This window comes from Ictidomys tridecemlineatus, chromosome 4, assembly GCF_052094955.1.
Source record: "Ictidomys tridecemlineatus isolate mIctTri1 chromosome 4, mIctTri1.hap1, whole genome shotgun sequence".
In the NCBI taxonomy this organism is placed as follows: Eukaryota; Metazoa; Chordata; class Mammalia; order Rodentia; family Sciuridae; genus Ictidomys; species Ictidomys tridecemlineatus.
Window position 1 is genome coordinate 183,931,516 of NC_135480.1, and position 26,429 is coordinate 183,957,944.

Below are 26,429 nucleotides of genomic sequence, written 5' to 3' on the forward strand. Positions count from 1 at the left end.
ACCACTTGCCTAGCATGTGCGAGGCCTTGGATTCAATCCTCAGTACCACATAAAAATAAACAAATAAAATAAAGGTATTGTGCCCAAATACAACTAAAAAATAAATATTAAAAAAGTGCCAAGTTTCGGTGATGTTTATTGCAGTTTTCTGATATAGTCATATAAAAATTATCTGCTACAAAAAGTATTTCAGTTAAGAAATTTGGTGACAATTGTATACAATATCAAAATTATTTTACTATAGTATATACATTTTAATTTAGAATCTACCAGGGAAGAGTAATAATCTAAGTTGCCTTTGTCTATATCTATAGAAATAAAGAAGTAGAGATAATGTTTGGAAACTAATAGATTCTTCCAGTAGTAGTGAATGCCTGCAGTACCACTGTGTTGAGAAGGACTACAGTACTCTTCAGTGTCTTTAGGAGAGATGATACTAATATCTATTATTGGTTAAGGAAAAAAGAGGTATTTACTATCTTAGAGTTAAGGAGACCTACTTCTGTCTATTTCAGGGCCTGACCACAGAATCCTTTTGTCTCTAGCTGGTCAAACAAGGTTAGCTTTTCTGTGACCCACTAAATGAGGTGTGAGGTCTGAATAATTTAGTTATCTAATAACATTAAAAATGAGAAACTAGTATATCTATTGATAAAATTCTGTAGATAAGTAGAATAACCCTCTGAAGTACACACTGTTGTAGTATGGTGGTCTTGTGAGCATGTTCTATGGGCTCCAACTTTCAAGTACAGATTTACAATGAGGTTATGTCCTTATAAACCCATTATGAGTTGAAAATATAAATTATAAGTAAAAAATGCATTTTAATATGCCTAATTATTGAATATCATAGCATAGTATACAATAGACTATCAGTTGTATATCTTTGTGATCACATGGCTGATGGCAGCTGTAGTACTATATCTTGCTAGCCTAGGAAAAGATCAAAATTCAAAGTAGTTTCTACAAAATGTTTATCACTTCACACCATCAGAAAGTCAAAATATTTTTAATCAAACCATCACAAGTTGAGGTTACATTGCACACCAAAAAGGCAAAGAGATATCTCTAGGACTGTCTAGGACATGATTAAATTGTTCATTGATTTTTACTGCACCTAATTTTGTGTGCTTATTCAGACTGTATTTATTGATCAATTGTTATACACAGGGTATTTAGCAGGAACACAGAGATAGGTAGAACAAAGTTCAAGAGACCTATAATTTGATAAATGTAGCAAGAGCAATAATTCTTGATTTGGATGGTTAGAAAGATAGTTCTGGGGTTTAGAGAGTTCAAATCCCTCATTCATTGACAAATCACTTAACCTCTTTGAGCCTCAGTTTCTTTAAATAGGGCTAATAGTAACTTTCTGGTTGAGGTATGTGGTACATATAACTTAGGTTTTGATATATGGTAGATGCTCAGAAGATGATAAGTATTAATAGCTTATGTTTTCTAGTCCTTTTAAGCTTTAATTACAGTTTGATAAATTGAATTGAGTTCAGTTGTTACAGTGTTCTTAACAAGCCTCCATTTATCACTTTTTCATAAATGAGTGAAATAGGTTCCAGGTATATTAAGTTTCTTGCTCATAAGATTGATAAGATATTCATAATTACCCATGGTACATGTATGATTGCACACATGGTGTGGCGAAACATCGTGTACAACCATAGAAATATAAAGCTATGCTGCAATTGGGTACAGTGAATCAAAGTGCATTCTGCTGTCATATACCTAATTAATTAAAAAAGATTTGATAAGATATGAAAAAAGATGACTTTAAGGATTGCTGAAGCACAACAGAACATGATAAAATATTAATGCTTAGGTGGAAGAAAGACAAAGCAATGTTTGTTTAAAACTCCAGTAATCCCAACCTTATGTTGTTCTTGACTTAGTCAAGATAAACCACACTAGTGCCTTAAGTAATCAGCTGTTTTTACTACTTAGGAGGCCACTTACAGGGTGGTGTGCTAGGATATCTTTGTGTTATATTTTGTAACCTATGTGTGTTTGGCTAGAAGTAGGGAAGAGAGAGATGGAAGAGGAGTTTGGATTTCAAGTTTGTCAGTAATCATTCACAGAAAACAATTTTATATGCCATCATTAGAAATGGAAATTGATCTTGTAGTTGTTTATATCATGAGCAAGAAACTTGGAATTTTAAAAAAATTTTGGAATTTTTTTAGTTAATCAATTACTTATTAAAATTAAGAAACATGATTTTCCCTTCATCTTTGTTGTCTTATTCCACTTTGCTCTGAAGAATAATAATAGGTCGTTTCTGGAGGAAGAATATTATGTTTGATAGTCGGATTTAATATGGCAAACTTATGAAGTACTACTTCCCTTCTTCTCCAACCCTTCCCACTTTTGCAGTATCCAGAAGAAATGTGAAAGAATTTCTAAATTAATTAGAATTATTAATAATTAATTTAACAATTAGAATTAAAGGGTATTTTTAAATTTTTTTCTACTTATTCTCAGACTTTCAACTATTTTTAAGTTGTCTGACCAAACAGTTTCAATTAGTAAATGTAGCTTTCTCACCATTACAAATTACTTTTATGACTTCAGTCCACTATAAACTTCAGTGGCTCAGAAGTAAGTAGAAGAATGATGTTTCTACCATAAGGAAAGGCACTGACAGAGTGGAAGGCTACTTGGAGGCTATCATGTTGAATTCACCATAGTTAGTGTTTCTTATCCTTAGATTTGAGAGTTTATGAACAACTGAAAAAACTCAGTTATTGAAGACTTTAGTGTTTTTTTAAGTATTAGCATTTGGTTCTATATGGGCTTATTTAAAGATAATGCAAATTAAGGAATTGGAATTTTGATTCCTTTAAGAAACTGCATGTTGAACTCTGCCTTCAAAAATAACAGGATTAGGGCTGGGGATGTGGCTCAAGCGGTAGCGCGCTCGCCTGGCATGCGTGCAGCCCGGGTTCGATCCTCAGCACCACATACAAAGATGTTGTGTCCACCAAAAACTAAAAAAAATAAATATTAAAACTCTCTCTCTCTCTCTCTCTCTCTCTCTCTCTCTCTCTAAAAATAAATAAATAAATAATAGTATTAGGGCTGGGGCTGGGGATATAACTCAGTTGGTAGAGTACTTGCCTTACAGGCAAGGCCTGGGGTTCTAATCCCCGGTACCACATAAAAAATAAAACAAACAAACAAAACAACAACAACAAAACAGGATTTTTTCTTCTTATATGACAAATATTTATTTGACTCATTTCCTTCATGACAAATATTTATTTGATTCAGTTATCAGTAGAATTCTATAGTCACCAAATTTTTTTCTTCCAGTCTTTATTGGCATCTGATTTTTTTTCATTCACTCCTTTCCCTTAAATTTTACAATAAATCCCATAAAAAATGTTTTAGAATATATTTAGGCTTTTTTTAAAACTTCTTATTGACTAACTATATGACATATTTTTAACTTTTTCAGAACATTCAGTCATTTGTCAAATATTTGTTGAAAGCTTACTGTGGGGGCTGGGGATGTGGCTCAAGCGGTAGCGCGCTCGCGTGGCATGCGTGCGGCCCGGGTTGGATCCTCAGCACCACATACAAACAAAGATGTTATGTCTGCTGAAAACTAAAAAATAAATATTAAAATTCTTTCCCTCCTGCCTCCCTCCCTCCCTCCCTCCCTCCCTCCCTCCCTCCCTCTCTCTCTCTCTCTCTAAAAAAAAAAAAAGGATTTTCTTTAAAAAAAAAAAAAGCTTACTGTGGCTCAAACATAGTACTAGGCTATGAAATAAAATGACAAATACAATTAATCCTTGCCTTCTAGGAACTCACAAATTGGGGAAATTTGGTGTTATAGTTTGTATCTAAAAATGTCCTCCAAAAAGCTCATGTGTTAGGCAATGCAGTAATGTTCAGAGGCAAAAAGATTGGATTATAAGAGCTGTAACCTCATCAGTGGATTAATCCATTGATGGGTTTATAATTTGGACTGCTAGGTGGTAACTGTGGCGGGGGGGGGGGGGCATAGCTGCAGGAAGTAGGTCACTGGGGGCATAGTATTGGATTGTATGTCCATGGTCCCTTTTTTCTTTTTCCCTTCCTTTCTCTTCACTGTCTCTGTTTCCCAGCTTCCATAAGCTGAGCATCTTTACTCTGCTATGCCTTCTACCATGATGTTCTGTCTCACCTCAAGTTCACAGCAGTGGAGTTGGTTCATGGATGAAAGAATGTTTTGAGTTGTCCTCATAGGAATGAGTAGGAGTTCTCCAGGTGAACTGGAGGATGGGAACTCCATTACAAATAAAAGAAACAGCCTATTCAAAGAGAATGAGCTGTATGGATGTCTAGAGGAGTAGCATACTAAGTAGAAATCAAAGGAAGTGCAAAGGTTCTGAGGCAGGAATAAATAGGCAGTTCTGAGAACAGCATAGAGATTAATGTGACTGTAGAAGAGTGGGAGATGGGGAGAATAATGAGTAAGGCTACAAAATTCCATGTTATTGTAGGTCTAAACCATTAAAAGGACTTTGGTTGGGTCTTATTCTTAGTAAGATTGTGAATCATAGAAAGGTTTTGAGTTGTTACATGACATGATCTGATTTTTACTTTAAAACAAATAATCTGGCTGCTCTGTTGGAAATGAAATATAGGAATAAAGGCTGAAACAGATAAAAGATTTACATAAGAGATGATAATGGCTTGGACTTGGAAGTTGGTGAGAAATGGAAAGCAGAACTGTAAGGATTTATTAATGGGTTAGATGTAGGGTATGAAAGACAGAATAGGATCAGGAATAACTAGTATTTTTGGCCTAGGTAATTGGAAGGGGAAAGTTGCTGTTTACTGAGATAAGAAAGACACAGAAGAGCAAGTTTGAGGGATGGTGAAAATCATTTTTGTGTGTGTGTTTTCTTTTGTTGGTACATTGTACCTTTGAGGTAGCTATTCAAATGAAGAAGGTGAATAGACAACTGGGTATATTAAGTCTGAAGTTCAAAGGGTTAGTATGAGCTGGGAGTTGTAAGCAGATAGATGGTATTTGAAGCCATAAACTAGATGAGATACCAAGGAAGTGAATATAGATTTAAGAGAAAGAAAAAAAGCACAAGAAAAAAAGCAAGTTTCAAGATCTGAACTCAGAGACCCTTCAGCAGCATGTCAGAGGTGGAATGAACTAGCTAGCGATACTAGGAAAGAGTAGCCAGACAGAAATAGTAGAAGACTGGAAGCATGAGAATTCTGAGAGCCAAGTGAATGAAATATTTCAGTGAGGCAGAAGTTGTTCAACAATTCTTGGTAGGTCAAATAAGACAAGGACTAATAATTCATCATTGGATTTAGCAATGTGGAGATTACTGGTGTTCTTGATGAATGCTTACTGAGTGAATTTAAGCTCAAGTGAGTTCATAGGAGAATTGTGGGCAATGAGTATAGAAAACCCATTAGGAGTTCTCTTGGTAAAAGAGTAAGAAAAATGGTGGGAAAGAGACATCAAGAAGTTTTTGTCTTAATTATTTTTTTTAAGATAGGAGAAACAATGTCATGTTGTATGCTGATGGAAATAATCCAACAGAGAAAGAAAAATTGCTGAAACAATTTCTTTGGCCAGGCGAGAGGGATAAGATATGTAAATGGAGAGTTTGGCCTTTAATAGGAATGTAGGCAGTTCATCTGTCAGGAGAGGAGGAAAGGTAGACTGTAGGGATATAATTTGATTAGGTAGTTGAGATGTGGTAGGAACTCTTGAAGGTTCTTCTCTAATTTCTTCCCTCCCCCACATCCCGGGAAATAGAAAAGCAATGCCATAAGTTGAAGGATAGATAGGGAGGGGTGTTGGAAAGAGAAAAAAGCAGAAAAAGTCATCTAGGAGAATGAGAGTTAATACACAAGGGAAATGTAGGATGATTGCTGGGCAGAACTAAGATCCTATTTGAAGCTAGTAGTCATGAATCTAAAGTGACACCAGTGAGCAGCCATGTTTAGCTACGCAGTTGCATGTGTACAAAAAGTAGAGAGTGGATTTTTGCTAAGCATATAAAATGAAGTAAAATAGAGGCAGATTGTGAGTATACAAATAGGGAATGATATAAAATGTGAATGTTTGTGCTGGTATTTTTCATAGTAGCCAAATTATCTAAATGTTCATCAAATAATGAATACAATAGAATATTACTCAGCTACGGGGGAAAATAATTAAATACTGATGCATGCTATAGCATAGATGAACTGTTACATTACGCAAATTGAAAAAAGTCAGATGCAAAAAGCCACATATTATTATTGCATTTTAATGAAATGTTCACTTGAGACAAATCCACAGAGAAAAAATGTATAAACATTATAGTTAGAGCTGAGTGGAGGAAGGTTGGGGAGCGATATTTAATAGGTTTTATTTGGGGCATAATGAAAATATTGTATATAGTGGTAATAGTTGCAGAACTCTGTAAATATACTAAAAATTACTGAATTCTACACTTTAAAAAGGTGGCTTTTATGGTAATGTGATCTATTTCTCATTGAGAGTGAACTAGTAGACTATCCCAAATGCCACAAGCTAAACAGCTCAGAAAATCAGTCTTGCCTACTAATATAAGACTATGGTGAGCAACAAATAACTATATTGCAGAGTTCACAGTTTTTTTTTCAGTACTAAAGATTACAAAGATGTGTCTTTGTTGTTTTTTCTCAAACATCTACATGTATTAATATGTTATTGCCTAAATTGCAGAGCTTGTTAGGAGAGACTCTGGCTATACCTTAATTTCTCATTATATCTCAGTATATTTCTTAGTAATTCCTCATCCCTCTCTCCAATTAATAGACTCTTATTAATCCAGTGGGTCCCAAATTGTCAATTCCTTATAGGATGATGAGATATAATGGATTAAGCATTTACTACTTACCAATCCCTGTGCTAGGTAGTGGTGGTACAGAAATGGTATAGATTTGTATTCTGCCCTTGAGTGTGTGGTTAGTGGGAAGGTGAGTTTCCATTTTTTTTTTTTAACTCACATTTTTCTTCAGCATCCTACCATTTTTAGCTTGTAGGTAAACAACATATTAAAGGTATAAAAACCTTCTCGGATCTTCTTTGAGCTTAAAACATTCTTCTTCTTGTGTATTCCATCAAATGTTCACTTTCCTGTTCCTTTGAAAGTATTTTGGAGCTTATCAGAGGTCTGATTCTCTGGACCTAAATATTTTTTAAAATATTTTTTAAAAATAACTCAGCATTTTAAACAATGATGTGTCTTAGAAAAAGTATGGATACCGAAGCTATCTGTAAACCAAAAATAAAAATGTTTGCTTTGTAGCATCATTGTGAGAGATAGGAAAAAGTATATAGTTTATATATGGATGTATCAAATATAGTACCTGACATTTAGGAGCTGCTCAATAAATTTACTTACTCTTTGCCAGGACCTACAAATACTAATTCATTATATGGAGATAAGCTGAGGTTAGGAATATGTAGCTAACTTGACCAACTCTAATTCCAGAGAGATAGCAGAGAATTTGTTGTTTATTTGTTGACATTGATTAGTTTAGAGATTTGGGCAACATATACTTAGTTAACTACTGTATTCTGTTGATGTTTTACATCTTAGGTAGCTGTATTATAAAATAATAGCATTCTTAGCTTCTGACTACATAAAAATAAGTATTTGGGTGATGCCTTCTAATGACTATGAGCTAATATGTAGTTTGACTCTTATACTCACCCTAACTGTAATGTTGCATGCTGGACTTTGAATTTATTTCAGTATTCTTTTGTTATCCTCCTAGAATGGAATTGGTTTGTCAAAATCCAAAGGAAGCAGAATCGGATTTGATAGCACACAATGGGTATGTACAATAAAATTCCTCACTTACAATGTACATTTAGTTCATTTGTTTGTGTACTCAATTTTAAGTATTTGTTTGATGAATACAATGACTACCTTGGGGATAGAGGAGGTAGTGGCCAGGAAGGAGTGAGCCCTATACCAAGTACTTAGAGTATTATTTAGTCCTTATACACACCTTAACCAAGTCAATATATACTATTATTCTTGATTTACCTTAGAGAGATTCAAGTTAGTTGGCTAATAAGTGATTGAGTCTAGATTCTAACTGCCTGCCTCTAGAACTCTCATTTATTGAGCTGTGCTGCTTCCCCGAATGAATTAATATGTTTCAGAACTTAACTATGAATAATGAAAAATTAGTGATCAGGAATAAAAATTTATTCATGTTTCCTTTATGAAATAAGTGAAACTAGTCTTACATATTTCCAGATCCTGCACATTTATAAAGTTTATTTTCTTACCTTCTATTCTAACTAAACTTAGAATGAAAAACAATGTTGGATAACTAATAAAAATCACAGTTCTCTTGTTTGTATACATTGTGGAAAATGACCAGATATATCTTGTGGAGACAGTTTATAACCACAGATGTGGAAGGCTTTAGATTAGAATTTTCAAGTAACCAAGTTTTATTTTAAGTCATTGCTGATACCAACTAGATTTGAACTACTGTTTTAAAAGTGAAGTCTGGGACATCCTACTAGCAGATGTCTTAGTTATCTAGTCTAGAAATATAAATGTGAACTTTAAATTTATTAAAGATAGCAAATGTTTTGCTTTGTGTATTTAGGATCATCTTAGGGAAAAGGGAATCCTGATGTTCTTAGTATTTATATTACCAAGTCTCAATTACAAAGATTCTCAATTAAGTAAAAAGGGATACTTTGCACACTTCTTTCTAGCACTTCTCTACCTTCATCTCACTCTTAAGAAACACAGATATATACTACATACATACATACATACATACAGCTGGAATATGCCTGTGGTCTGAAGGCAATGGAATGGTCTATCATAAATGTTAACATTCTGTGATGTGATGATATAGTAATAAAAATTTTTCAAGTTTGCTGTTATTGAAAGTCTTCATATGTACACTGAAAGAACATGTTTAGGAAAAATTTAAAGCTATAATGGCTTCAGTGGGATAGAAGATTTTACTTTGTATTGATTGAGTGACAACTCTCTAACAATATCCTCATACCTTTTAATGGAGTAAGGTATGGTGACCCCATCCTTTTAGTTGGAGAATGATCCATGAGTTGGGAAGAATAGCAGATTTTTTGTAAAGGTTTACTTTCAAGGTAGGTGAGCAAAAAATTAAAGAGCAGCTTACCACATTAAGGGAATTCTCTTTGTATTGTAACTTAATTACATTTCAGGGTACTAAAAAAATTGTGAATGTGGTCAGTGAATTATTACAATATTTGCAAAATCACAGGAAAAGGAAAAGTATTAAAATGCCTTTGTCCTATTTTTTTGGAAGAAATAAAAAGTGAAAACTGACTAATACTATGATATTGAGTCCTGATAAAATTCTAGAATGAATTATTAAGTAGATGACTTGACAGGCTTAGGAAAGAAAAAGTGATAATTAGGAATCCGGCTTTTGCTAAGAACAAGTTGTGTGCTGAAAATATAACTCAGTAGTAGAGAGAGCTTGCCTAAGAACAAGTCCTGTCAAGTTCTTGTAGGTTCTGATAAAAATTTTAATACACAGGCAGATGAATATGCTATTGTGGTCTCAGCACATCCTATTTTCAACAAGACATTTTTCATTCTTAAAGTGAATTATCGAGGAGTAGGTAGGTGATGATAGTCATGTTGATTTAGGATTAATTGGATTAAAAATCGATTGGACACCTATTTCTAAGGAGCAATGATGATTGCAGTATTAATGATTTGGAAGGTATATTTTTAAAAGATAAGTTATACATTCTCCCCTTGACCCTGTCCTGATCTATATTTATGTTAATAATTATAATGACGCCATAAATATATTCATCAAATTTTTTAATACTAACCTGAGATTCATTTAACATGTAAGTACTTTATATGTACTAGTTTCTATCATCTCATTGTCTTTCTCCAAAAATCATTTCTCTTTCATTTTTTTTAATCTAAAGCACAGAAAAGCATTAACCCTAAGAGAAAAAAAAATCAATAGACTATCAAAATTTAGAACTTCTACTTATGCCACAGAATAGAAAATATTTGTAAAACTTGCAGCTGACAAAAGAGTGATATCAAAGATTTATAAAGAATTCCTACAACTCAGTAATAGATTTTTTGTTTTGTTCATAGCCTTTTTCAAATTGAGGAAGCATCATTCCTTTTTTTGATGAGAGTTTTTAATCACAAATAGGGATTGAAATTTGTCCAATGTTTTTTAAAAAAAAAATTTTTGTAGTTGTAGATGGACAGAATACCTTTATTTTTTATGTGGTGCTAAGGCAAGTGCTCTGCTACTGCACCACATGCCCAGCCCCACTCAAATGCTTTTTATGTATTGAAATTACCACAAGTTTTTCCCCTTTGTTCTGTTGATATGCAGAATTTTTTTGATTGACTTTCCAATATTAAATTAATCTCTGATTCCTGTGATGAACATTGGTTTTGATATTTATTTTCTGCTTTTTAATCACTAGAATTGAGTTTCTCATATTTTGTTAAATATCTTTGCATCTGTATTCATGAGTAATCGTGGTCTGTAATTTTCTTTCTTTCTTATTTTTGTTTTGTCTGTTAGGTTTTGCTATTAGTATTATGCTGGCCTCAGAAATCAGAAAATATTTCCTCTAGCTTAGTTTTTTGGAAATGTTTTGATAAAACTCACCAGTGTCTAGAGTTTTTCTGTATTTTGAGGGCAGCTTTTTTTAAAAAAAAAAATAACATATTTGGTTTTTTTAATAGGCATTCAGATTTCTTGTCATCTTGTGGTTGTTTTAAAATATCTTTTTTTTAATGTCTATTTCACTTAAGTTATTTTTGGCATACAGTTGTTTATTCTGACTTTTTACTTAGATGTCTCTCCCAACAAGAGAAAACAAACCTCTCTGAGGCAGAGATGATTATATTCTTGACATTTGTATAATACTCTACACTAAAAACAAATGATGAAACTGATTCCTAGCTTTATCTCATTTTTTCTATTTTTAAAATTCTTGATATACTTGTATATTTGTTATCTTGTATGTATTTTTAGGAGTTCCTTCTGATATTGTAAAGAAGAGTTTATTTTTAATTCCATGAAACATCTTTTTTATGTGCATACATCCCTTTAAATTTAGTATTCTTTTCATTGAAATAGGATCTTAAACAATGATGTATACTAGTATTCTCTTTGCTACTCTTAGATATTATTTACTCCTAAGTGTGATTTAATCTGTTTTCATTCTAATTTTGAAATTCTATTTTTTCAGTAGAGGTCCCTACTTACTTCCCAACAGTATTATATTTTAAAATATTGCCATGCTATTAGAAAATTCACTATATTGCAAGATGATCAAGTAAGCAATATATTTTGGTCTAAATCTTTTGTTTAGAAATATTGTTAAGCAGCATTACAAATATAAAGAAAAGTGACAGACACAATAGATTTTTTGGTTTTGAAAGGCTGATATTACTGATCTATAAAAACGGACAGTTCTGATATTTCCTCACTCAGTTTTGCTTGGAAATTTTAGCTAATACCAAGAGAATAATTTCTAAGCTCCAAATTTTCATATATACTACTTATTCTATGAAGATTTTTTATGTTAATTGATAACTTATTGTTCTGTACTCTTATAGTATGTGCTATACATTTTTATTATAGCATGTCTTACCTTGTATTGTAAATATTTGTTCATCATTCCTGGAAGAGTGTATTGCTTGAGGCCAAGAACCATATGTGTTTATTTATTTGTTTTTAATGTAAGTGCTAAGCATGGTATCTGTTGGATAAACACACTATATATTCTTATAAGATCAGTGAATACAAATTTAATACAATAAGTTGTTTTATTGATTGGTATTAAGGGTATTCTTTTCCTCTCAAACAGCGTGCAGTTAAAAAATTTATTATGCTAACATCCAGCCAAAATGTACCAGTGTTCCTTATTGATCCTTTGATTCTGGAACTGATTAGTAAAAACTTTGAACAAATCAAAAATACTTCTCATGGCTCCACTTCAGAATGCAAGTTTTTCTGTGTTCCGAGAGAATTTACTGCATTTGCACTACAGTATCACCTGTGGAAGAATGAAGTAAGTTGATTGCTTTTAGATAATATAATATTTGTCTTTCAAAATAATATGGAATTACACAAGTTTAAAATGTAAAACACCTAAAATCATTATTAAAACTTTGTTTGTATAAATTATATGAGGATCTGGGCACAGTGGCGCACACCTATAATCTCAGCAACTCGAAAGGCTGGGGCAGGAAGCTTAAGACCAATCTAGGCAATTTACTGAGACCATGTCTCAAAATAAAAAATAAAAAGGACTGGGATATAGTTTAGTGTTAAAGCACGCCCTGGGCTTAATCCCCAGTACCAAAAATATGATAAATTGCATCAGGAATATTTGCATCTATGAGTAACAGAATATTAATAATGGCTAATGCATATAGTGCATTTATTTTTCTTGAATAACAAGAGGTAAAAGGTTAGTGGCTGTAGTTAGTTCCACTGCCTACTGATGTCAGGGCTAAGTGTCTTTCTTCCTTTCCCTCATCATTACAAGATTGGTCTCACAGTTTCAGCTATCGTGTCCATGTTCAAAACAGATGAGAAGAAGGAATGGTAACACCAATTTTTGAAGAAAAAATATTTTGAAGAAGCTTATGATAAACTACTTTTTATATTTCATTGTCTAGAACTGTAATCTCCTGTCACCTAATGGTGAGAGAGGCCTAAAATGCAGGTATTTAATATCTCCATTAGTGTAGGACAAGTAGGAAGAGATTTAGTGATGAATTTTTAGTACATATTATATAAGGTGGACAAGACTATATTCTTTCCGTTTTGTAAGTGTGCAGTACTTGTTTGATACTCAAGTGAAATACTTTTTTAAATGTGCCCAAAACTGAATTTAATCTGCTTTATGGTTAACAAAGTTAAAGTCAGATAGGAGTCAGCAAAAAAAAAAAAAAAGGAAGTGTCTCAAAATTTTGCTTACTTCTTAACATAGTTTGGATATGGTTTATAAGTGTTTTCCAGAGATTCATGTTTTGAAAGCTTGATCTCCAGAGTATTGATTAGGAGGTGGGGAACTTTTGAGTGGGTAGGCCTAATTGGGGGTGATTGAGTATCTTGCCCCCAGAAGGGATTAGGTAGTTCTTGAAAGACCCTAAATCAGTTTTTACGAGAGCGTTGTAATAAAAAGGGCAAGCCTGGCCCTACCCAGCTTTCTGTCTTTCTGTTTTAAAATATTTTCTCTTCTTCACACACACACTCTTGTCTTTTACCATGGGGTCTTTGTCAGAACCAGAGCTATGCTGTTTTGACTTCCAACTCCCATAGTTATAAGTTAAATAAAAACTTCTTTCCTCTGTAAAGTCAGTCTGCGTCGGGCATTTTATTATGGTAATGCAAAATAGACTGATATAACTTCTAAGTTCCAGATTTCTTTATTTTTCATTCCTAGGAATTATGCAAATAAGAAAATGAGCATCAGATTAAATGAACATAACTAGTCAGCCACAATGGGATGTTTTAGTTGTTTTGACCCCTGGTAGACAGGGCTTACTTTCCAGAGTGATAGGGATATCTGGGAAAACACTATAAGCTGCACAGACCCTTGATTATCTCAAACTCTTGCACAGAGCAGCATCAGGAGAATGAACTGTGTTTTCTGGCCCCTGGTTCTTTCCAGGCAATGATGTGTTAAACAGATAAATACATCATTTTTGTTTGCTTATTTTTTCTTATTTTATATTTTGAAAGTGTTTAAACTTATGGAAAAGTTAAAATGTGATATTTTAAATTCAGTTTTTATTTTTAAGCAAAATAATGCTAGTACTAATTTAAAAAGTCAAATAATAGTGGAGGTGTAGTGGTGCGTGCCTGTAATAACAGTGACTCGAGAGGCTGAGACAGATGGATTCCAAGTTCAAGGACAGCTTGTCTGAAAAGAAAAAATAAAAAGGGCACTCATTGGTAGTGTGCCCCTGGGTTCAATCCTTAGTACTAAAAAAAGAAAAAAAAATATCACTTTATACAAAGCTCTTGATTAAAAAAAAAAAAAAAGGAGCTTCTCTTATTCCTACTCTTAGAGCCAACCACTTTGACTTTTTCTACCCTGTTTATCTTCTCATTTATAAATGTTTACATTTATCTTATTAATATTTCATTTAGATGATGAGTTATAGAGTTAGAAGAGTTTACCTCTTGGATTTACTCTTTCATATATATATATATATATATATACACACACACACACACACACACACACACACACACACACATACATGCATGCATGCCTTTGCTCATCATCCTAAAATGACTGTATCTTGTAGTTAAATGAATGATTAATATTTACCTTATTATGAATGTGTGGATATTCACATGGAAGTTATCTAGTTCACTCTGGTGATTTTCCTTTATTCATATAAATCTCTTATTCTCCTCTTTTTTGTTTGCTAGTTTTTTGTAATCTATCAATAATCCATCTGTGAACTTTGCAACGGAAACATAAAGCTCTCAGTAGGATCTAATGTATCAGATGATCCTCCCTCTCCTTGGAGACATCACCTTGAGCTCTTGGTCTTTTTACTATAATGCAGACTGGTCTTCAATGCTGGTTTTCTTCATAGCATTCAGTAATATTTTCTTCATAGCATTCCAGAAAATCTTTTCATCTTTTCTGTGTTAAAAACTTCTGTTTTTTAGATTTTGTGTCTTCTTGTTTACTTCATCACTCTAAGGAAGCATATTTAATCTCCTGAGAAAGGTTGAAACTTTACATATCTGAAAGTGTTTCTATTCTGCCTTTATATTTGATTTCTAATTTAGTTTATTTATCATTTGGCTTTTACTGTGTAAAAACCTCTCCAAAGCTTACTGTCTAAAAACAACCTTTTATTTAATTCAGAATACTGTGACGCAGCAATTTGGGTGGGATTCAGCTGGACGATTATAGTCTCATCTAAGCTCACTCATGTAACTGCTTCAGGATAGCTGGCTGTCAAATGGGGCAGTGGAGGTGCCAGAACAATGTGTCTTTCATGAACCAGACTAGTTCAGGCTTATTCACAAAGCAGTAGAAAAGCAAAAGCATGCAAGGTCTCTTGACATTGTTTAAACATTGGGATTTCTCATTCATGAACATTAAATATATATCCTTTAGTTCTCCTTTCATTCTCTTTAATAGAATATTATAATTTTCTTAGAGATTTTGCTCATTTTTGGATAATTTATTTTTCACTACCTTGTAGTTTTTAATTGGGGATCGGGGATACAGGTAAGATATTTTTCTGTTTCTTTTTCCAGTTCATTATTATAGGTATTTGAGACTGCTGTTGACTTTTGTATTTTGTTTCCAGATCTTGTTTTCTAGCTATTGTACTGAACTCTGTAGGTACACTTCAGTGGTTTACTCATTTTCTTTCTTTTTTTCCATAAAGACTGATCAGATGAGTATATTGTTTACAAAAAAAGACAATTCAGTCTTTTTCTTTTAAACTTATTTAGGTAGGATCTCTAGCAATTGTATTGAAAACATGTTCTTTCTGAACTTTTTTTATATGGATGATGGACTTGCAGAATTGATCCTCCAATTTTCTTATCTTTGCTTGTGATTTTCTCCCTTTTTCCAACTGTTCTATTTTTTAACAAAATCTTTAATTGTGCCATTGATTTTTGTCATATTTTATTTGTTCTTTTTAGATACACATGACAGAGTGTATTTTGACATATTTTACACACATGGAATATAACTTCTCATTCTTGTGCTTGTACATGATGTGAAGTTACATTGGTTGTGTATTCATGTATGCACATAAGAAAGTTATGACCAGTTCATTCTACTGTCTTTCCTATGCCTGTCCTCTCTCCCTTCTCTTCATTCCCCTTTGTCTAACCTAGTGAACTTCTATTCCCCCTCGCTTATTGTGTGTTAGATACACGAGTGAACATTTGGCCTTTGGTTTTTTGGGATTTATTTAATGAGAGCATAGATGAAGGTAGAACAAATTCAAATGACAACATTGAAAAACCCAAAGAATGTACTCATGAAAAAATATTTCTGAATGCTGTGGTCAGTAAGACAAGCTTTAGGACACAGACCATCATCACATACCTTAATATCTGGTATTAATTACTTCTTCAAGCTTTATTTTTCTTGTATAATAGACTATATATAATACTATCTTCCTTGCTGATGTCACATGGTTTCTGTAGATATCAAATGAGATGATGAATTGAACAAACTTTGTACACATTATATAAACCAGAGAGATAATGTTATAATTGAAAGGAATTTGGATTTTTTTGGATAAGACCTTAGTGCTTTTAGTGGCTTTGAGCCTTATTAGTTATGTTTCTTAGGAAAACTGCTGTGAGTCTATCTATTATGTATTGCAACTTAATGAGACCCCTGTCTCTAAATTAGAAAAAATATTTAAAAAGGGGATGTGGCTCAGTGATTTAGCACCCCTTAGTTCAATACTTGGTACAAAAAAAAAATTATACTCTAAAGATGTTGAAAAATGTACAGAATGTTTCAGTCTGTTTTCTAAAGATTTGCATTAGGTTGGTTTTATTGTAACATTTTAAACTGTTAAGATATAAGAATTGCAAGTTTAATTTTATGCTGTCCTAATATTAATGTTAACTAACCATAGAACACTAAAATGAGCATTCTCATTCCAAAGAAAAAATACATGTTAATTTTCATAGAGTTCTTATATATAACTTTTATACTACATATTTTCTTTTTTATTCCACTCTGTTCAACCCCCTCATTTCTAAATCTTCTGGCAGTGAGTAGATTAGCACAAAAATGACTTAACTCAGTTTAATAGTCATTAGTGCTACTAATATTTTGTTTTAAATATTCAAGTTTGATGTTTATTCAATTCCAATAGGAAGGCTGGTTTCGGATAGCTGAAAATATGGGATTTCAGTGCCTAAAGATTGAAAGCAAAGATCCTCGGCTAGATGGGATAGACTCACTTTCTGGAACTGAAATCCCCCTGCACTATATCTGCAGATTGGCCACTCATGCCATCCATTTGGTGGTCTTTCATGAAAGAAGTGGCAACTACCTCTGGCATGGCCATCTACGACTCAAAGGACACATTGACAAGAAATTTTTTCCTTTTCGAAAGTTACAGTTTGGTCGTTATCCTGGTGCTTTTGACAGGTAAGTTTAGAGCCAAAGCCAGTAAATGTTGTCCATAGGTAGGTTCTTATACTTTTTTTTTTTTTACATTTTATAATGAAATCTAATATATAATTCAAACGAATGCTCATAATAACATTGTTCTTAATGCTTCTAAATGAAAAGCAATAAAAGGATAAATTTATATGTATTGTGTTTGTGTGTATGTGTGTGTGTGTGTATAAAATATAGAGTGAAGTATTCTACAGCAGGGAAATGAATGGACTACAGCTCTAAACAATAGCAGGGATAAATCCTACAATGTTGAGTGACACAAACAAGGTAGAGAAGAATACAAATATTATGATTATACTTATAAAAAGCTCAAATACAGGATAAATTATGTTCATGGATATATACTTATATATATAGTATTAAGAATACTATATAGGGACTGAGGTCATGGCTTAGTGGTAGAGCACTTGCTTCACACATCTGAAGCACTGGGTTTGATCCTCAGTACTACATAAAAATAAATATAGGCTGCCATAGTGGTGCACGCCTGTAATGGCAGTGGCTCAGGAGGCCTGAGACAGGAGAATGGAAAGTTCAAAGCCAGCCTTAACAACAGTGACGCAAGGCACCTAAGCAACTCAGTAAGACCCTGTCTCTACCCTCATTATTATACAAAATTACATATAAGAGGAAGTGAGGGGAAAGGGGAAAAAAAGAAAAAAAGAGAGAGAAATGAATTCCAGTAGATGGGGTAGAGAGAGAAGATGGGAAGGGAGGGGAGGGGAGGGGGGATAGTAGAGGATAGGAAGGGCAGCAGAGTACAACATACACTAGTATGGCAGTATGTAAAAACGTGGATGTGTAACCAATGTGATTCTGCAATCTGTATATGGGGTAAAAATGGGAATTCATAATCCACTTGAATCAAATGTATGAAATATATGTCAAGAGCTTTGTAATATTTTGAACAACTAATAATAATAATAATAAAAAGACCCTGTCTCTAAATAAAATACAAAATAGCACTGGGGATGTGCCTCAGTGGCCAAATACCCTGAGTTCAATCGTTGGTACCCAATAAATAAATAAATACATAAAAAGATATTGTGTCCATTCACAACTAAAGAAAATTTTAAAAAAAGAATACTACACATACTTAGTATTAAGAATAAGGAATAAATAATGGAAAAAAAAGATAAGTTTTATTTCTAGGGAGAATGTAGGGAATGTATAGAAAACTGGATACATAGAAAACTGAAAGGAAGCTAACAAGATTCAATTTCTGTGGTGGAGACATGGGTGTTTTTAATTTATTATTTTGTGCCTTTGTCTTATGCAATTTCTTATATAATTTTATGTGTTTATTAGTGCATTATACTTGTACATAATGGGGGGTTCATTTTGACATAGTCGTACATGCATGGAATATATAATTTGCTCCATTTCAGTCCCAAATACTTCCTTTGTCCCTCTCCTTCTCCTCCCCCCACTGCCTTTCCTCTACTCTACTGGTCTTCTTTCTATTTATTTTGTTCTTGTTGTTTTTTAAATTTGAGCTTTATAGATATTCAGATATAGATATAGATATACAAAGGTCAAATATGTTGTGGCATATTCATATATGTACATAGCATAATTTTGTCATTTCATTCTATTGGTCAACTCTATATAGAAATATGTCCTTTGTAATCTTAGTAATAGAAATGTTTCTTAATGAGAAACAGTTATTTGAAGGGATCCATGTAAAATTTGATAATTATATTAGCAATTACTGAATTTAAAAAATCTTGAAATTAGATAATGAACTTGAAGTTTCTAACCTAGAGTTATACTTTTCTTCCCCTTTTGAAGTCACTAATAGTGATCTTACGGTTTGTTTTAAATATCATAATCTTATATTCAGGTAGCAATAAATATTTATCATTTGCCTTAAAGTTTGAAATCCTTGTAAGAATTTTCAAGTTGTAATCCTTTCTTGGAAACTTCCAGAGAGACAATGCTTATCTGTTACACTTAAACTATTTTTTTGCCTTCTTATTAGTATCTAAAATCACATATTTGAGAAATGACTGAAAAAATTATCCAAAACTGAAGCTGTCTATACATTTTTTTACATGCCTTTAATTTTTATTTATTTATTTATTTTTATGTGGTGCTGAGGATCAAACCCAGGGCCTCACACGTGTGAGGCGAGTGCTCTACCGCTGAGCCACAACCCCAGCCCCTATCTACGCTTTTTGTGTAGGTAAATTCAAACCTTTCCTAAACCAAACCAAGTTTTTAGCAGTAAAATGACCAATAACATTATAGAGGGTAGTGAAAAATAATTTGTTGTTAATATTGGCTCCTCTTATTATTTTAATCATAAAATTATAGGGTTCTCTGGCCAATTCTATGCATATTTTTTTCATTATGTATTTCAAATAAGTTTCTTTAGGAAAACATCTTTTAGTTTGTTTTGTAAAGTCTCGTGAGTTTATTTCAAAGTTTCATTAATAATTTAGTGAAGTTCAGGATTGTCAGTCAACAAATACTTATTAAATATGTTTGCTAATAAATAAAAGCCATCACTATTTGTAAGATTTTATATAAAGAGGAATGGAAAACTCAAGGAATATTTTTAGAATGGGGGGGTCCAAAATATACATGGCTGATTCCCACATAGCATTTTGCCTGTTAATGAGTTCTAGACTATTTTAATTACTCAAAAGAACATTTATTTCTTTAGAAGTAAATCAGTAGTTTAAAAATAAATCATTTACCTTTCTTTTTTGTCTAAAATACTGAAGTATGTATGAACAAGTATAAAAATACTTTAAAATATATGAGCCAAATACTTAAAACTCAGTTGCTGTTTGATGTCAGATTTTCAAAGTCATATTAAAATTACTAATTGGTACCTGAGAAAGAAAACACACTTCGTAAGCACAAATAATGAAGATGGGAACAAACCTCACAGACCAGCACTGTCTTTTATTCAGCAGCAGAGTCCAACATCGGATGGGCTTACTTTCTGGATAGAAAATGGCCACCTGTTACAGAAGGGGTCTGTGTTTACAATGAGGGTGGCTTAATCATTGGAGAATGAAGCAGAATATGTTGGTTTGAGCAGTCAGGATAAAAGTTGTAAAAAATTCAAAACTTATTGTTACTGGGAAGGAATGAAAGCTCAGAGCCCAGCATTCATTGCTTATCTTCTTCCTCCAGGATCCATTGTTACCCAGAGCTTTATTGTTTTCTTTTTTTCTTCTAGGACTCTTTGGCAGTGGGAAAGGGTGAAAGTTCAGGGACTAGCACTCAGTCCCTTCAGGACTCAATGTTGTTAGGAAGGATTAATGTTTGCCTTATTTTCTCTCCCTCCTCCCTAGTCACATTGTCTTTGGGGTTGTCATTTTCCATATTCTTCACACTTGATATTTAGCTATTTTGCTAATGTTTAATATTTTTAAAAGACTGCCAGTTTTCTGAATTATTTTCTTATAATCTTTTGTTTTCAGGCCAGAATTACAGCAAGTTACTATTGATGGACTAGAAGTTCGTATTCCAAAAGATCCAGTGCACTTTCTGGAAGAAATACCACACTCTAGGTTTATTGAGTGCAGATATAAAGAAGCTCGAGCATTCTTGCAGGTTAGAGACAACCAAATATTATACTTTTAAATTAAAGGAAATATGCTTATTTTTAATATTTTAGGGGGAAATGAAAGGACTTATGGACAGTAGGTGAAATATAAGTTAATACTTATTGTTCTTTTTTAATAGACTTTGATGGGTTTACCATTGGTCTCTGCCTTTAGTTGCAATAGCTTATAAACTTGATAGAAGATGGTAGATTATCTTTCTGAAGCAATCCAGGAAGAATGAGGTTACTCTAGAAGATGGACCACATGGATTTAGAAAATATTTTTCTGAAAAAAAATTTTCAGAGTTTTTCTGCTGAATATGAATTTTTGTGTTCATAAAGGGTTTTTGAAGGCAAATGCTACACAAAGACCAATTCTTTTTGAACTTTACTTTATTCTGTTGCTCTAGCTTTCAATGCAGTGAACATTTATTGAAAGCCTGTTTCCTAGGCTTCTGGCCCTGGGGATATAAAATGTGATTTTGAAGGGCAAGAAAGTTCGACTTTAAGAGCTAACATGAAGCCAGAGATAAAGTGGAAACAGACAAAATGACAGTGGGGTTTTGGTACCCTAGTCCTGAAACTTGCCCCTTTATCTTCTGGGGTTCTCTACCAAAACAACAACAAAAAAAAAAAAAAGAAAAAAAAAAAACCTGCACACACAAGGAGGAACAGAATCATAAAATGAAGTACCAGCTTTATAATTGTTGCTAAGTGCCTAAGACCACAAATACAAGGTTTCTCTGATATGATCTGCTGGCACTAAAGCCTAGGCCTTGCAGTCTGAGTGTACCTTCCTAGCCCTCTTTCTTTAGAATTGTAACAGCAGGGTTATAAAATTTACTGAACTTCATGGATAAAAAACTAAAAAAATCATACATGTGGTTGGGCTTACTCTTGTAGGCAAGGGCTGCCCAGCACCTACCACATGGTAACAGGAAGCAGAAGAGAGTTTGGTGCTTAAACAAGACTCACTCTTCCTGCCTTAAGGAAATTGCTCTGGTTGCCACTTTTGTCATGGCATTTATCACAGTGTTTTGCAAATGTCTATCTTGTCACCCCACTAAATTATGTGTATTTCTTGATGATAATCTTCTTATTCACCTCTGGAGCCCCAGTATCTATCACAGTATGTGACACAAAGAAAATATGCAAAAATACATGGAGAATTAGTGCTTATCTGAATCAAATGATTTTTTTTTGAGACCTAACAAGCATTTGCCCACTCATTTGCCTTTCTCATTTGTGAAAAGACAGCACAAAATGTAAAATGATTCACAATAACTGAAAAAATAATGTGGAGAGTATCATACTTTTTTTTTTCTTTTTTTGGTACTACCAGGGATTGAACCCAGAGGAATTAATCACTGAGCCAAATACCTAGACCTTTGTATGTTTTATTTTTAGACAGGGTTTTACTAAGTTGCTTATGGCCTAGCTAAGTTGCTGAGGCTGGCTTTGAACTTGTGATCCTCCTGCCTCAGCCTCCTGAGACACTGGTATGATAGGTATGGGATTACAGGTGTGCAATGACAGCTGTTACTTTCTAATTCTATATTTTTTATCCCTGGTTTTGAAATATTAAAGCAAACAATCAGCATTTGAGTAAAGAACATGGATAAAGGGTGTTCAAAGTGCAAATCAGCTTATAGCCTTATCATTTGGGTGTTTAAAGTACCATCCAACAGCAAAACTGTAATGCTGTTTGTAGGTCATATTCATGACACAAACAGATGGAACTTTGTATTCATCCACAATGTTTTTCTATATCATTCACTCACAATGAGGCAGATTTGTGATACATAATTTGTTTTTTTTCTCCTGCTAATGTATTGATATTATTGAATGGTGTTGATAACATTTTTTTTTAAAGAGAGAGAGAGAATTTTAATATTTATTTTTTAGTTTTCAGCAGACACAACATCTTTGTTTGTATGTGGTGCTGAGGATCTAACCTGGGCTGCATGTGTGCCAGGCGGGGGCGTTACCGATTGAGCCACATCCCTAGCCCACTGATAACATTTTTTTATCCTTATCCTCTTAAATGTTTCCTTCATTATTTCTTATGTTAGAACCATGATTAAAAAATAACAAGGAGAGTATGTTTTGCAATTGAAGTGAGCATGTATATATTTGAACACTTGATGGCGCCAAATAGTCTTAAATATAATGCCCAGACAAACTGAATTTATCAAATAAACTTACACTGTAGACTCCTAAATTTTTTTTTTTAATTTTCAGTTTTCGGCAGACACAACATCTTTATTTTATTTTATGTGGTGCTGAGGATCGAACCCAGTGCCCCTCGCATTACCGCTTGAGCCACACCCACAGCCCCTAAATTTTTTTAAATAATGATTTTTAAACAGTTTTAGGCTTAGATAAAAGTTGTGAATACAATACAAATAGCATTTTGAGTATGCTGTAGATTAGATGTTCTACCACCTCAAATAAGTTAGCATTTTCTAAAAACAAGAAAAATTAGGAACTTTTTTAAGAAAGTGAGAGAGAGAGAGAGAGAGAGAGTTCTCGGAGGACACAACATCTTTGTTTGTATGTGGTGCTGAGGAATGAACCCGGGCTGCACGCATGCCAGGCAAGCTCACGCGCTACCGCTTGAGCCACATCCCCAGCCCCAAAATTAGGAAATTAATACAGATTATTACCATTTGCTCCCATTGAAATCCTGATAATTATCTCATTAATGACCTTTATAATAAAAGGAACATGTACTAATTTTCCTGTCTCCTTAGTCTCTTTCTGTTTGGGGTTTCTCAGTTCTTTATTACTCTCATGACCTTGATACTTTTGAAGAATATGGTCCAGATATTTTATAAAATGTCACTCATTTGAGAGTTTATCGGATTTTTCCTCATGTTTGATTCAGATTAAACATCTTTACAAGGAATACACAGAAGTGTATGCCATCAGGTGCTGCCTGATTTTGATTTGTCCCATTGCTGTTTATGTTCATATCATGAACTTGATTTGTTTTATCTACCAGCCTCACATTAAGTTTCTATTTTTCCCTTATTAACACCCAGTGTGAAGTGTGCATGCTAGGCAAGCAGCCTACCACTGAGCTACATCCCTAGACTTCCTTGTCAAACTTTCATTTGTTTTTATCAGTGTAGACTCAAGGTTTCCTATTTTATTTAAGGGATTAGATTATATTCTTAAGATTTTAACATAACAAGATGTTCTAGGCTTATTATGTAATTTCCCCTCCCCAACCCTGGGATCAACTTTTTCTCTGATTTCTGGTTCTTTAAAGAACCTGTTTTAGTAAATTATTTTGCTACTGTGACTAAAGGACCTGACTAGAACAATTTTAGGGGAGAAAAAGTTTATTTGAGGGCTCATGGTTTCAGAGGTCTTAATCCATAGAAGGCTGGCTCCATTTCTTGGGGCTCAAGGTGAGGCTGAACATCCTGGTGGAAGAGTGTGGCTGAGGGAAGCAGCTCCCATGATGGTGACCATGAAGCAAAAAGAGACTCCACTCAACCATATACAGATAAATATATCCCAAAGTCATGCCCCAATCCCACCTCCTAGCCACATTTCACCACTTCAGTTACCACTCAGTTAATCCCTTTCAGGATTAAATCGCTGATTAGGTTAAGACTTTACAACCCAATCATTCTCCCCAGAACCTTTTTGTATTGTGTTACATGTGAGCTTTGGGGGGACATCTCACATCCAAACCACAATAGAAGCCAGAATCTGGTATCCATTGCTATTTGGTTTTCCTACACACAGGCCCTGTCAGTGGACAGGGATATGGTGTGTATCTCTATATTTTATCTTTTTCTACTAAAATCTGAATTCACATCATTATCTCTATTCCAGGTATGTTATAAATTTCAACTGAACAACATAGGGTCCATTTTTGTATTTCTGGCTCCCTTTTTAACTTCCATTGTTCTTAGTATATTTACTTATTTGTTTAGTATTCCCATATATAACCAATCTCTTGACAGACCCCCCTCCCCATGTGGATGTTTTTCTCACCCTGCCATGGACATTGCTGCCCTTGCTGGGCTGCTCCTCTGTGTAGGCACCATTGTCACCCTACTCAGTCTCTGAATTCCTACATCTGGCTGCTCACCTGCAGGGTGGCTCTCCTTAACCCTGCTTGGCTCTGACATCCCGTAATACTAGGCCATCCCTATGCACAAAAACCTCTATTGCTCTGCCCTCCCTAATGGCTCTTGTATTGAATAGTTCAGGAAGGAAGAAGAGGAAATTTTCTCCTGACTCTATTTACTTTTAATTATTTTCACAAATCACCTACAAAGTTCAGAATTAGGATACTATACATTTTTCTGAACTTGATTTTTTTTCACAGGAAAAAAAAATGCATTACACAATAATTCATGAGCTTCACCAATAGAATTTCAGTGAAAAATCAAAGGGAATCTGGAAATATCTGGATAACTGACCTAGGAATATCTAGACAGTTACATTCTTGTTCTTTTACTAATTTGCTCAGAGATCTCCGGAAAATATTTGAGCCTTAGTTTCCTCATCCATAAAATGAGTAGGTACATCCTATCATGTTATTCTTCTTTGATACTTTGGAGGATCTTTCTGGATCCCAGGATTCTTGTCTGTTCATTGGCTAAACAGGAAAAATTAAATGGACATATTTAAATCATGATACTAAATTTTGTCTTTTTCAAGAGGCATAGACCATATAGGGCAAAGAAAACAACATATATAAAGTCATAGAGGCTAGAAAAATTGTAGTATAATTGGAAAGTTACATTTTATTGCTGCAAAATGAATTGTAAGGAGGGCGGAGGTTAGATTGGACTAATAGTAAGGGACCAGAACATAATGTCCTTGTCTCCTAGGCCAAATAATTTAGGTCTTTGTCCTATAGTTAGTGAAGCATCACTGAAGAATTTATAGTGCTTTCCTCAGTCCTAAAACTCTAAACATGAAAAAAAAAATCAGAAAAACAAGAAAACTGAGTAAATGATGATAATAATTATCTTTTACAAGGCATTTTCCTCCTTAAATCTGCCCAGCAATCATGTAAGTATAATTATTATACTCAATTACAGATGAGAAAATTAGATCTAAGAGAGGTTTGTTTATTCTTTCATTCTCTCATTGAGTCAACAAAAATGCAGGCTCTGTTCTAGTCACTGGGAAATATGTCATAAATAGCAAGAAGTAACCTTCTTCACTGAACTTATTTTCTTCCAGGATTATATGCAGAGGGTCATAGCTAAAAAGAAATGATCATAAATTTGAACACAGATAATTTGATTCAAAATCCTCTTTCCTCTTTACTATGCAGTTTTTAAAGGACAGTAGCATCAATGAATGATAAAAGCACTATTTAAGTTATTTTGTTTCAGTTATACTTGTAACTATCTTAATTAGCCTTCTTTTCCCCCTAATTGCCCACCCTGCCAAATTGTGACTGGAAGGAGGAAGTTGATAAAAGTATAAGTGTATTCCTTCTTGATTTCTCCTAAAAACTACTCTTATATTCTTATTTTAATGTGTGACTAAAAAGTAACTATAAAACTTGATATTTATTATAGAAAAATATATATAATATTGGGTTAATTACCAGATATAATTCAGATGTCACAGAAATGTTTCCAGCAATTTGGAAATGGCTCTAATAGC

The 26,429-nt window shown here is 33.5% G+C and overlaps 1 protein-coding gene across 7 annotated transcripts in view; it reads left to right on the forward strand.

Moving 5' to 3' along the window:
• The window catches only part of Fktn (fukutin), a 98,658-nt gene that overhangs the window by 10,579 nt on the left and 61,650 nt on the right, over positions 1-26,429 (forward strand). For all 7 annotated transcript variants that reach the window (XM_040286129.2, XM_078047907.1, XM_021729394.3 and 4 more), the window contains exons 4-7: positions 7,780-7,839; positions 11,885-12,088; positions 16,911-17,188; positions 20,659-20,791. In XM_040286129.2, coding sequence (XP_040142063.1) covers positions 7,780-7,839; positions 11,885-12,088; positions 16,911-17,188; positions 20,659-20,791 — 675 coding nt within the window. The remainder of the gene's footprint in view (positions 1-7,779; positions 7,840-11,884; positions 12,089-16,910; positions 17,189-20,658; positions 20,792-26,429) is intronic.